Here is a 13,912-nt window from a genome sequence, read left to right on the forward strand (position 1 = left end):
CCTTCTAATGTGAAAAGATAAATAGCAAAGATTAATGCAATGAAAGTGAAAGAAAATTCACTATAAGAGAAAGAAAGAAAACAAACACATTTTCATTATGCATTAAGTTCCAGATACATTGCTCATCAAAAAAATAAAATGCAAGTCTCCATGTGAAAACACTGGAAAATCAGAAGCTTTTCAGTTGACATGGACTTACACACTCTAGAGCCTTGGTTAAAACGACCATAAAGCTGTTATTGAAGCTGCTCATGTAAACGCAGTCCCTCAAATAAAAATAATTAGGCGTCTTTCTAAGACGTTAACCTCACAAACTCTGGCAGTTATCTGACCCACAAGTAGTCAGTTTTAGTTACCTGAAGCATATTCTAGATTGAAATAACACTGAGTATTCTCTTCCAGAAATCTAGTTGTCTTGTTCAAAAAAGTAACCCTGGAATGAGACAGCATTCATACCCTGTCAACAGAGAAACCAGGGTCTGGTAGCAAAGAGAAAAGTTAGAAACAAAGCACATGCAGGAAAAGTGAACACAGTCCACCCAGATGGTTCACTGCTGGATTAAAGAAGTCACTACAGCCTTTGCTTAATGAGTACCACTAATCCCCCTTTCTTAGATTCCTTTCTAATTTGAAGCAAAAACAGCTTGCAGCTTCTCATAGCACAGATTTGCTGCTGGCCCAGTGAGTCTGAGTATTCAAGACTTCAGAGTGCACTCTGATTAATGAAAAATTTTGAGAGTAAAGAGAGCTCAGTTCAAAATTCTTGCAGATCCATAGGTAAGCAAATGACCCAAGAAGATCAATTACAGTGACATTTCAGGCAGGCTTAACTCAGGCAGACATCCTTAGTTGAAGCATGCCACTCAGAAATAAGTTGTCAGTCTCAGGGAGTAACATATACATGGTCAGAGAGAGGTTTAACATAGCATCAAGCAAGAAAAAAACAGCTATTTTTGTTTTCCAGAAAGCATAACAAAAGTCAGCAGCCTTATTTCTGTGACACATTAGTGACTACAGACCATTTTCAGTTTTCTTTGCAGTGAAGTTACTGCTCTATTTCAATGTTTAAACACCAATGCACACCATGATATCAGGGCAGAAGCAAACTATGCTGTGGGACATCCAAACAACTACCGAGACTTAGGCAATAAATTAGGTTAATGAGCAGGACTATTTCTCTAAGATTTGCAATAAAATAATTTAGTTACCTTGTGGCATATGTTACACTGAGTTCATCCAGGACACTACCAAGTTTCACCTGGAGTTCTTTTAGAACAACACTAGCTTCAGGATCCAACTGCAAAGAGATAAGTAATGTTATATTTTTCTTATATGCTTTTTTTTTTTTTTTGGTTAAATTAACAAATTTGGAATTATATGCAACAATACACTGCGCTATGGGAAATCAAACGTGGAAACACCTGTTACAACACAGGATTGCTTAGTGAGCCTAAAATTCCAATTGCCAATCAAAGGAAAATGTTTGACTGTAATAATGAGGAATTGTTGTTGGAAATCACAATGTGATTTCCATGTGTGCCACGGAGCAATGGCTTTCTGTGGGACAGTGAAAATTTTGTTAGCAGACACAAGAACAGAATGTTCTATTGTTAGGCCAATGATATTCACAAAGCATACCAAAAGAAGTTAGTGCTTATGTTAATAATACTGTCTATGGATTAATTTTTCTTTCTTTCTTTCCTTCCTTTTTTTTTTTTTTTTTGGTGCATCTTACCACTGCTTATATTTATTTATTTATTTAGTGTTTTTCTTGGAAGATGTTTCCATTTTCCCATTAATGCATCATGAAAGTAGAACAGCCCACTCTGGAAAAGATGGTTTAAAAGCTATCCATGCTGCTTCTACTGATAAAGTATGAGGGAAGTGAATCCACTGAATTTCAGTATTTCTATTTCTAAAAGCCATTAAGACATACATAATTCAAGCACAGTGCAAAACATTTGGATGTACAGGGAGAACAGCTCCTGTATCTTTCATACAGGTTTTCTAAACATAGGAAAAGAGGAAATGCAGGGGAGAAAAGTAATTTTACATTTACAGGGATGGGGATTCATGCACTGATATTTAATCAAAAAGGTACTCTTATGATATTGGCCAGCAGCTTGCTTTATTTGCTATGCATGTTTTTTCAACAACAACAACAAAAAAAGACTTTTTTCTTTCTCCCTAAGCTGTAACATTCAGGAAAAATAGTTACAGTACACTGTAGGGTATGATTGATGATCATCAGGACCAACAGCAGAATACAAGTTAATAGCTGATGTTCCAGGTTTTTCAGCTACCTGCAAGGTAGCTGCAAAGGTACCTGCAAGTGTTAGGGAGTGATTTTCAGTGATAATCCTCAAATTCTGGGCTCAGTTCAGCAATAAAGATCTTCAGGCAATTTCAAAGGAAATTTTGCGTTTGGAATACACAATCAGGTCATGTTCATATCTTTTGACTATATGAGTGGGGTTTAGTTCTTATTCTTCATCTGAAGCATCAGCTTCAGAGAGCATCTCAGAGTACTATGGTGCAGTGGGTCAACTCTTTTAATCATACTTTAGAGAAAGGAGTAAACTATGTCACAGCATATTGGATGGCTTACATAAGACTACACAGGAATTCTAATGCAAAATAAAGGAAAATCTAAGTAAACCCTGAAACACCCCCAAAGATCTGTGTTATAGTCTTACGCCATCCGTTCTCTCCTTAAAGATTATGTGTGGTTTAAAACCGTAGAAAATCTATGTTCATTACAGTTTGTCAAAAATATGAAATAGGTGAAGAGGGTAATTGCTGTATGTCCTTTAGAATATAGTGATGTGTAGCACTTTTCTAACCTGAGAAGCTACTATTTTAACACTGTGAATACTTTGTTTTTATTTATTTTGCATTGTGAGAGGTTCTGTTGCTTCTCCACTTCATGTCTTAGTAATTTCCCTGGCAGATAAACTCTGACAGTTCAAACACTTAAAGTGATTGCTTTCCTTCATATGAAAAGCAGAGACTGAAAAACTAATTTTACTGAAACGTCTGTATTAGTTAGCAAAGCTAGAGTTGACTAATGAAGGGAGCAATTTTTCCAGAAGATGTGTTTAACAAGGGAATTATAACACCTCCTTTGGTAGGATGCATAAACCATAAACTACAGAACTCCACTAGAATATTAACACATTTAACAAAAGAAAAAATAAAAATGAATGCAAATGCATTCACATTGAACATTAAATTGAACATCACATTGAACGTCACTTTAAAGAAAACACAGAATACTGGGCAGGCAGAAGACTCTAATTTTCTTACCACATTATGTACAAGCTAGAGAATAATCTTTTTACTAGGTCAATGTAGTTATTTTCTATCAGAGGTTGTTGTGAAAACCCCAAAATACATTTGCTAAATTCACCTGAAATTGGACTTAGTTTGGTCAACAATAGAAGGATCAATTACTAATATCATATTGTCAACAAAACACACATTATAGAAAGATGCATGCAAGCGCTTAAAGTTTTAGAGGGCTTTGTGCTCACAAATTACACAAACGAGTTTGTGTGCACAGTTGGAGGCAGCTGGAAGGACATCCAGCCTTGTGAATACACATGTTCATGCTTACTAATGCAGTGTCACAGGGAGCAGTGGAATATAAAGAGGTATGCAGGCTGTTAACAATATTTCTGAGTACCACTGTTTTGTTTTTTTTTTATTATTATTATTATTTTTATTATTATTATTATTTAAACACAGGACAACTTGAGTTCTTCACCAAAACTAAAATGTGCACTTTTCATTTACCATGTCTCCTCTGTGTGTCAGTGAGTTCCCAGGGCAAATCAGAGGGTCCTCAGGCATCAGTCCTTGTCTGGCACCATCCAAATATACCTCAGCTATGAGCCACTTTTTGTCTGATATGAAATGACTATGGACTACTAGGTTCTGTACTGTGAAAGTCCTTGGGGAGTATACTATTGGTAAAGATGGCTTTAGAATGGCCTTGGTGCAGTGAAGATAAGACATAGCTTTTGGTACCACTGCACATCACAAACTAATTTTTATGGGTTTTCTTCTGTATGTCTTATCTTTGAAACATAAATTAATCCACTGATTTGTTAATTTAAAAAATAGGTTCAGCTGTGCTGACTTAAAAACAAACAAACAAACAAAAAAAAACAAGACAATAAGTTTTGGAGAATAAAAAAGGAATTTCAGTGGAAGCAGAAACTGCTACTGTTTCCCTCTTAAATATTCTATAAAGTTGCAATTCACTACAGGTCTGCATTCTGCAAAAATGACAGAGCTGACAGCATAAAATCACAAAAAGCTCATAAAGGATTTTTTTTGTTTGTTTGTTTGTGCTTTTGAAAGATCTAATATTTCAGCAGTGATGTGAACAACTCCTGCTAAGGCACTTTTTACCAGGTTTGCTTATTCTCACAAAAGTGTGGGAAATGCACTATAGGAATGTGCAAATGGTTTAGCTTAATGAAGTGAGACTTACACAGGTTGACATAACAACACTTACTACTTGAGACAATAACACATAGTTTTCAAAGCCACTATGTAAAGGAAATAAGTTTCCCAGTGCGGCAGATCAGTAATGCAGAGGTGAGTTCCTTTATCCAGTGACCAAGAAAAGTCCTGAGCATTGTTGACTAGTATTGCTTCCTAACAAGAGAGTAATAATTAAAACAACCATTTCACAAGCTCATCTGCTGTTGGAAAACTGCAAATCTGATAGTACAGAGTGGGGAAGGGAAATGTGTAAGAACTCAGGTAAATGGAATTTTTATTAGTAGCAGTTTAGGAAAATAGATACTAAAATGCTCAGCTGCAGAACTCTCAGCTACCCAGACAGACGATGAATTTTAGGGCTAACCTAGTCCTAATGTTACGCTACTTTGCAACCATCTAGAAGGAAAGGTAGGCAAAAGAGAATGATAATCGGCATTGAAGATTATGTCATATGAGGATATAGATAAAGTATTGAGGACTTTTTTTCTTCAAGTCTTGCCTGCTCCTATAGAGTGAAAATTAAAAAAAAAATCCAACATGCTGAATAAATTTTTTAGGAAAAGAAAAAAGAAAACCCTAATTGAACAGATTACTGCTGAAGGAAAGAAGACATCATTAAAGTGTCATAACTAATTTAAGAATTGCTAGAGAGGAAAGACTGTTTATCTCAGCTTTTTGTGTTGCATTTACAATTTATGACATATGTGGGCTAGTCTTCAAATATCATGGTAGGCTGCTAGTTGTCAAAATCTGGATTTTGTTTTTAAGGACACATTTTATATGAGTAGGTGAAATGCTGCTAACCTGTTAATTTGTAGACCATACTTTTCTGTCTTTCTTATATAAATAAAAATTATAAATGTATTTATAAACATTTATATAAAAATATAAATATATTTATATATTTATAAATAAATGTATTTATAAAGATTTGTCTTCACAAATATATATTTTTAAAATTATTATTATTTTAATTTGTTCCCCATCTTAAATAATAGTTTTTTTTTTTTTTTTTTTTTTTTAATTTTACCCACAACAGAACATACAACTTAGTCTGTTGGCACACTTCATACGATCTGTTAATTATGGATTATTTAATTGATATTTAGTACTTCAACTTATACTTCGTGCTAAATAAAAGCAAATAATAGCTTTGTTGAGCAGATGAAAATATTTTTAAAAATGGTTGTACATAATTGCTTCTAAATGCTGCTTAAAGCTATGATTTTTTTTTTTTAATGCTACAAACCTTGGAAATGAGTTAAAGTTCTGATGAATTTGGCTGCTTTTTATATAATGTGTTAAATGGAGCTATTCTATGCTGTAATGTAATGCACAGACGTAATCTTCTTAATGGCAAATTTGTTTCCATAGGAAACTACAGAGATGAAAATTACTTTTGCATGAATTAATTGGAACCTCTCTAATCTTAATTCCATTCATCTGCATTTATCTGGAATTTCACAGCATAGTTTGCTTATACTTTCCTAATGGGACTACCTTGTTACCTCTGTTCAGAAAAACAAAAACAAAAAGTAAAAAATTTACATCTAGGAAAGAGACAGATATTTATCAGACCTATCACTTCAATGACAGATCCCCCCAGCTGACTGGCTAGGTAAGGTGAATACAATTTGGACACTAGAAGTATTCTGCCTAAATATGTTATGGGTCTGGGCATTTGTCATCCTATCAAAGTTTCGAGTCCCACATACAGACTTCCATAGGAATTCCTGAGCATTGCTTGTAAAGTTGGAGCTAAAGTTACTGGAGTGGAAATATGATTTGCCTATACTTGATATAATACTGTTGCACATAATCTACTTTCTTTCAATTTTTATTTTTATGTTTTAATAAAAAACAGCTAATTGATATAGCTCAATTTTACAGTATTCTGCCATGTGGGGAAAAGCAAAACAAATATTAGTTCTTTTTTCTTTCCCTTTTATCAGCTCCCAGTGTGTCGAACACAAAAGAATGAATTAGTGGAGATATAAGCACTCTTTTTTAGACTAAACAAACTGGAGGACAAAACAAAATTCTACATTATGATAGTCTGTTTCCACTATTTTGTCACTGACTTGACCAAAAAGAACAGTGGGTTGTATCCTACTTAAGTACCTTTATTATAGCAAACTGCTCTCATTCATATAATCCTGTAGAATTCTTCCCCGTTAGGCTACAGCAGACGAGAAGAGTTAATGAAGAAACTCATTTTGTTCAGACTATTTTATTTTAATGGCAGGAGAGCAGACAGCCTAGTCTTTTTCTCTGTTTATACAGCTCCCTGTCCTGCAATATGTAGTAAGCCTAATCTGAATATAGGGACTGTCATTTGATTGTGGTATTTTGACTGCTCATAATGTGGCACTGAGGACATTAACAACATTTAATTTTTCTTAGAATTAGTTTTGTTTTAACTGAGATATAATTTATTCTGCTAAAATTATCTGCCATTTTTTTGCCCTCCACAAGCAAAAAATGTAACTACTTTCTCTTGTAAGGAAGCTGCTTAATTTCTGGCTTTAAATACTAGTTTAACAAGGCAAATAGACCATTAGCATTTATGGTCCTGGAATGTCTAGGGGATTATCTATTCCAGTTGGAGGACAGATACTTTAGGGGCACTTGGATATGAATGAAAAAAAAAAAGAACATGAATGTACTTCTCTGCAAGAAACTGCCCTAATGAGAAACAAACAAAACCTTGAATGTAGGCTGCAGGGGCCAAGTGTTCTGTGGTTCACTATGCTGCCAGCAGCAACATCCCAGCCACTTTCCCCATTCAGGTCAAAGCCCAGTGCCGATCAGGTTTTGGAATGAAATTCCACCCTAAGATGCATATAAGAGATTAGCAAGGAGACTGAAAGTACTGTAAATATATTTTTATGAAAATTAAACTTGTTCTTTTTTTATTTGTTATAATGTATAAAGATGAGGAAATAAGTTTATTTTGGACTTTTCAATACAGCTGTTTTTCTTAAATATTGCATATTAATTCTGCCCCTCCTGGAGCAGATTTTAAAGGCCTATTTATTTTTATTAATGTGTTAATGTTACCATAGCACCATGCTCTTTTTAAAAAATATAAGTTAGTCTTTGTTGCTCACTGGGTCTTCAAAAAAAACACAAACAACACAACAAACAAACAAAAAAAACAAAACGGTATCCCTATATTTGAGACGTTCATCTGGAACCTGCTATTCATTACTGTCCAGTGAGCAGGAAACGGGGGCGTATTTTACCTCTGCAGAGCCCTGCTGTTAATGTTTTAATACAAAAACTGTGTGTTTTCCAGTTCTCTAACACTTAGTTCTAAGGTTTAAGAAAGTACCAAACTTGTCTCAAGAAAAAGTTGATATATTTGTAACTTATTTTCTTCAAGCCAGATAGTGATAATAAGGATAGTATATTCATGATGTAAATATTGCTTTTTAACAAGAAAGCAGGTTTCTGTGTCTTGAAAAGATGTTAATTTCTTAGCTTTCAAAACAGGCAGTTAAAAATACAGATAATAGTTACTGTAAGAAGGAGTCAGAAACAACTATGACTGTTATCTGCAAGCACATGTACACACCTACAGAAGGTGAGTTCCAATAGATTGAGATCTTGAGCATTTTAAAATGTTTTCTGATACATTAGTCAAATAAGCATGTATTTTTTTAAATAAATACATATGGCAATTTTGAAGTATTCATGTAGAAGACTAGCAGTTGGCCAGGCAACCATTTGCTATCTTGTTTTTTTTTTTGTGCTATTTAACTAAAACAAAACAAGCAAACAAACAAAAAACAACAGCCAGGCTTTCAAAATCAATGCTATTTCATCTCCAAAATGGTAATAATTCAAAAAAAAAAAAAAAGAATATATTAACATTTATTCTGATTAGCCAAAGGGATTTCTATAAGTGTAGAACTGTAATTCTCATTCATACATTTGGTCATTCAACATGTGAGTTAAAGACTAGAATCAGCAAGTACTCAAACACTTATTTATGCCCCTTTCCTGTTGACTGGACTTCAGGCACTTTTAAAGTCTTAATGTATATAGAAGGAGATAAAGCCAAGCATTTTCTGGACTGTTGAGTAGCAGCTCTTGCTGAAATAGTGCCTAGTCTTGGACAGAAGTAAGCCCTCAGATATTGAAAAGTGCACTTAAAAATATTTTCATAGCTTTTTAGAAATTCTGAAAGACTTCACAGTATCTGCCTAGTAAAACATCTCAATTTAGAGTGTCAACTGAAAGCCCAAGCATAGCTCTTCTTTATTTTAGTTCATAGGGAATTACACAAATACATCAATGGGGATTAGTAGGAAATGTGACTGTTCTTAGCCTTAGAAAATACATGTATGTTCAGGAATAATAAAAGATGCTTACTATCACAAACCTCATAAGAGAATCTCTCTCCTTCTTTCTTCTGCTCGGTGGATTGCAAGTCAGAGGCATTAGACAAAGACATGACACATTACAGACAAAGCACAAGGCACATATTTTGCAAAATTTTCAGATACAAGCAAAACATACCAATACATAAAAAAGCAAAGTATGGTCCGATACAAATGTTAAAGTAAAGCTGACAGTACAGATTACAACACAAAACACTCAGTGCTGATAGAACTTTACAGATCATTAGCATATTTCTGTGAAATAATGCTAGGTCTTTCTGGCATTGCCAGGGCATTAAATAGTTCTGCATATACTGTTTTTGAAATTCTGATTTTCTTTGCAAGCAGAAGTGAAGGCTGTTAGTGGGTTGAAAACATGGTGCTAATGATCTCTAAGGAACTTTGAGTGATCCTGGAAAAAAATACAACTCACCTCCTTCCCTCCCATGGACTCAAACATTTTCTCAAGCTGGACTCGTAACTGTTGAATGTTGTTCATCAAGATACAGGACTACAAAGAAAACACAAAATGTGCAAAATAGGTATATTTCTTTTACGCATGAATACGTGCATTCATAGTCTCTAGGCTAAAGGCAAGTTCTTCAGCAGACCTACATTCATGCAGTTAGGTTCTTAGAGGCAAATCTGTGTTTCCTGAGCTCTGCTGCCTCTCCTTCCTTATTTCACACTCCTCTTTGCCCAGCCAGCAAACCCACACAGCCAGTGACTGTCTATTATGCCCTTAAGACAATGTCTCCCCCCAGGAGACTGTATACCTTCTCCCAACCAGCTGGGCAGTTTTCACATCTCAGCGTTTCACATTCTGAACCTTACATGCCATGTAATTGCTAGTCATAATTGATATAATTACATCTTGTGGATTAATCACATACATTATTATCTACTTAAGAACATATATAATAACAACCAAAGTACTTTGAGAGTGAAAATAGATGGGGGAGAGACTGGTTCCTAGACCCAGTCTTTGCAGAAAACTGTGACAGCTTTGTAACTTAGAAAATGGCTGATGCATAACTATGTGAATAAAACAACACATAATTCTTTTAATAACAGAATATTATTCCAGAAGTGTGTGTGTGTATATATATATATATATATATATATATATATATATTATTTTTTTTTTTTGTCAAAATGTTTGTGAATAGGCAGGATTTTCTTTTCACTGCTGCATGGAGAAAGCATAGAGTGATAGTAGCAAAAAAGTCTGCACACACTCCCTTCACAAGAAATAATGATCTTACAAACTCTTCCATGAATATCACTGATAAAAGAAGCAAGACAGTGCAAAATGAAAACTCAAATGTTTTTTTTTTCCTTGGAAAATTTGAAAAAGAAAAGATGAGAATGTATATTCACCACTTTTACTTTTGGAGTATGCCATTGTATAAGGAATCTAGGCAGAAACAGAACACAGATTTTTACTCACCACATTTTCTTTATCACAATATGAGCTGAAGCAATTTGAAATAATTGCAGCATATTGAAGCAGCACCTTGTTGATAGTCTAGGAGAGGAGAAGAAAGTTTTAAATGGTATCATCATGCAAAACAAAAAGTGAACACAAAGAGGTTTGTAGAAGCTATAGATTTTACAGGTGCTTAAATATTCTGTATATTTTATTTAATTTCAGATTTAATTTAAACAATCCTGTGAACACATTTTCAAATCCTTGCATGGCAGATGGTATTTTGTTCTTAATGGAATGTAATCCTCAATACTAGAGGGACTATTGTTGTCATACTGATTTTGAGAAGCACTGAAGGCTCTAGTTCTTTGCAGTGTGCTACATACGTAATGGAAGAGTAGCAAACTCAAAAAATCCTCTAGGGTGACAATGCATAGATTAAAAATATAATGGAACAATAAGACCAAGAGAGCACTTTTCAAAGCTTAGCAATATGAGCTTTGCAATAACCGTGTAAATAAGAACTTTGCAAATGGAAAAATGTTGCAATGAAAACACAGGAATAGAAGTAAATGCAAGCTATTTTAAAGAAATCACAGCTATATTAATTAATATGAAACTATTATTAATTATTAATACGAAACTTGGGAGGAAGCATTGCAATCCAAATAGACAGCTGGCCTAAGTTAAGTTTATCAAGCAGCAGGTGAATAAGAACTACCACCTCAGTGCTCCAACCAACAATGCTTTATTGCCATACCTTGAATTTTACCTTCCCTTGCACTGACTAATTAGTAACATTTCTCTGAGCTGCTCTATTATTTGGATAGTAATCAGTACTTAGCAAAAATAATAATTGACTATATTAGCAATACATACATATGAAATCTCAGGATATAATTTCATAAACTGGTAAATGATTTTGTGAAAGTAGATGAAAATAGTGTTTTAAGAACAAAGCAGGCAGTATGTATTTCTAGTCATAGCTAGAAGGGATTGCTTTTGAATAACACCGGAATTAGCTTTTAAGTACAATGTCAACACAATGGCACTCTCTCTCTTAAATTTATGTGAGATGCACTGATTTTAACCTACCTTTGCAAATCTTCTCATTAAATGAGACAGTGCTTCTGGATTAGGACACTCCAGTTTCCTGATAATCTCAAAACTTTGATTGAGCTGCGTGAAGACATCAACCACAGAACAAGAAAAAAGGGCATGATCTGATGTTTGCTGAAACTAGAGAAAGAAGACATTCAAGTGTGTTAATACTTGTTTGAAATGTATAACTGTTTTTGAAATTCCTCCTAGAATCAGAATAAGTAACAAATAAATAAAATCTTACTGGTAATACTGAGAATTGTGATTTTTTACCTTTATGTTACTTTCAGTCCCCTTAGAAGTAAAATCAAAATTCTCTTTCATGACATCAGTATCACATAATTGTTAGTAAAGCTATAGACTGAAATCTATGAGGAATTTAGGCAGATGGAATTGGAGCAGGAGTTTGTTCATAGGGTTATCTTTTAAGTATTGTTACTGCCACTTTATTTTAGGAGGCCTAATGAGCATACTGCAGGATCAAGTGTACTTCTGGTTTTGCAGTACTAAATAATTGTGTTGCCTTAGTACATTCTTTTTCTTTGCTTTAAAAAATAAGGACTCACCCCATCTTTTTTGTCTCTTTCTAGTGCTCCATGAAGAAACTCCATTGAGACATCCTCATTTTCATCCAGCCACTGAATGACAAATGGTTCAAACCACCTGAATATTAAAAACAATCTTGTAAAGTACATTCCATAAAGATCCTGAGAGAAGAGGTGCCACCCCACCCAGCAGTTTGGCACTTTATGCCTCCATATTTGTTCTAGTTGCCAAAAAGTCTTTTAATCCTAGAAAAAAAAATGTCACCAAAGGTACTGTTGCTACCAAAATGTCTTTCAGGCTTCACCTCCACACTATTCTAAATGGTCTACCCCAATGATGTAGAATTTGCAGTTGCCATCAGACAGATGCACCCATATTTTGCAGGGGATCATATTCATATTTATTTAAAAATGTCTCTTTTTTTCAGTATTGCTTCTTTTTAAACTTTTTTTATTGTTGTTATTTGCATGTGAAATAATGTGGAGAAAGGTTTTCTTTAATAAAATGTCAGCTGTTCAATTCTTATTCAATTTACTTAGATTTTTTTGAAGCAGTGAAAGCTGCCCAATCCTTTTGGCAAACCAGAAAACTTGCTGAAGATTAAAGACTGTAAATAAATATTGCTCATACAAAAGTGGACGGTTGAATATATTAATTTCAGAAGGAAAGGTGAAAATGAAAACAGCAGATAAATATTAATCAATTGCAGTGACAATAATCTCAGTAATGTATCCCATTAGTTTTGTATCTTGATCCAGATTTGTGTATGAAATGAATGCAGGGGTCAAGAACTAATATTGCTGCTGTTCCCACATTTCCTTCCTTACTCAGGAAGTAAGTAGTACATTTCCTTACTCAGGAAACTTAACTATTAACAGTTTTAAAAATTAATTTTACAGAATGAAGAATTAAAAAGGATGAAGTGAAAAAAAGTATATTTAAAATTATTAGTGCTACACCTTTTGATATCTTGCACAAACTTGAGCATAAATTTTTGAAGAAAATAAATTGCACCAAGCCCAAACTCATGGGATACTTCCCTACACACTACTTACAGAGAGTATTCAGGCACTGCATCCTTGAAAGCATGGAGCTCTCGCACATACTCATTATAAAACCATTTCACTTTGAAGTGCAAATTCATGTAATCCGTGCTCTTGCATAACCGCTGCTTTTCATGTTCTGCAATAGAAGGAGTTGAAATAAAAGTATTTAATAACATTTTGACAGTAAATAACATTCTTGTGTCTCAATACACTATTGATACAATAACAATGCCGTACTTGCATTTTAAAGCCCAACTGGTTTGATTTTTTTTTTTTTTTTTTTTGAGGTAGTAGCAACTGTGGAGTTTCTGAGTACCCTTAAGAAAAAACAAACATACAAAAACAAAACAAAACAAAACAGAAACTGACCAAACTACAATTTAGGATTTTCAGCTCTCTTTGCTGCAGTGAGAAAACCTCACAAGTTTACTGACTCTGTTATTTAGATTCTTTGGTTGTTACAAATTCCATAAAAAGCTGTATAGTAACGAAATGCAGTAACAGCTGTACGTGCCAGTCCTATCTGCAAATCCTGCATTTGCAAATGGGCTGCATTTATCACATTCAGTTAAGAATGAGAAAGAGGAGAGAACTTTGCATGTGATTTATAGATGGCATAAGTAGAAAAACTGCCTTAATAAAATGGATTTGAAGATTATCAAATGGGCTTCTCCACCTTTTCAATGGCTTCCTATTTTTAACATAATGGGTATGAAGATAATTGCAGGAGTAATGAAGCCACCTGCTACTTTGGAGCAATTGTATCTGGAACTTTTTATTCACTAACTTCCTGTTTCATAAGAAACCTGAGAGAAGAAGACCAGGTCAAGGAAGGACTCACACCTTGAAGCTCGTTGAAATTCTCTCCCCTAACCACTTCCACTTCCTGTATT

General features: G+C 34.2%; 1 protein-coding gene and 1 long non-coding RNA gene across 7 annotated transcripts in view; one reads left to right on the forward strand and one right to left on the reverse strand.

Annotated features, from left to right (window-relative positions):
- Nucleotides 1–13,021, forward strand: part of LOC137862849 (uncharacterized) — a 115,066-nt gene extending 102,045 nt beyond the window's left edge. For all 3 annotated transcript variants that reach the window (XR_011100553.1, XR_011100552.1, XR_011100551.1), the window contains 2 exons: nucleotides 11,452–11,586; nucleotides 12,018–13,021. This is a non-coding gene — a long non-coding RNA (uncharacterized lncRNA). The remainder of the gene's footprint in view (nucleotides 1–11,451; nucleotides 11,587–12,017) is intronic.
- The window catches only part of UNC13C (unc-13 homolog C), a 157,866-nt gene that overhangs the window by 29,791 nt on the left and 114,163 nt on the right, over nucleotides 1–13,912 (reverse strand). For 2 of the 4 annotated variants that reach the window (XM_068695261.1, XM_068695259.1), the window contains 7 exons: nucleotides 13,029–13,155; nucleotides 11,994–12,090; nucleotides 11,422–11,565; nucleotides 10,348–10,425; nucleotides 9,331–9,408; nucleotides 8,900–8,929; nucleotides 1,209–1,297 (listed from right to left, as the gene is read on the reverse strand). In XM_068695261.1, coding sequence (XP_068551362.1) covers nucleotides 1,209–1,297; nucleotides 8,900–8,929; nucleotides 9,331–9,408; nucleotides 10,348–10,425; nucleotides 11,422–11,565; nucleotides 11,994–12,090; nucleotides 13,029–13,155 — 643 coding nt within the window. The remainder of the gene's footprint in view (nucleotides 1–1,208; nucleotides 1,298–8,899; nucleotides 8,930–9,330; nucleotides 9,409–10,347; nucleotides 10,426–11,421; nucleotides 11,566–11,993; nucleotides 12,091–13,028; nucleotides 13,156–13,912) is intronic. The other 2 variants (XM_068695262.1, XM_068695260.1) reach the window with 1 other exon arrangement.

This window comes from Anas acuta, chromosome 12 (assembly GCF_963932015.1).
Source record: "Anas acuta chromosome 12, bAnaAcu1.1, whole genome shotgun sequence".
Classification (NCBI taxonomy): domain Eukaryota; kingdom Metazoa; phylum Chordata; class Aves; order Anseriformes; family Anatidae; genus Anas; species Anas acuta.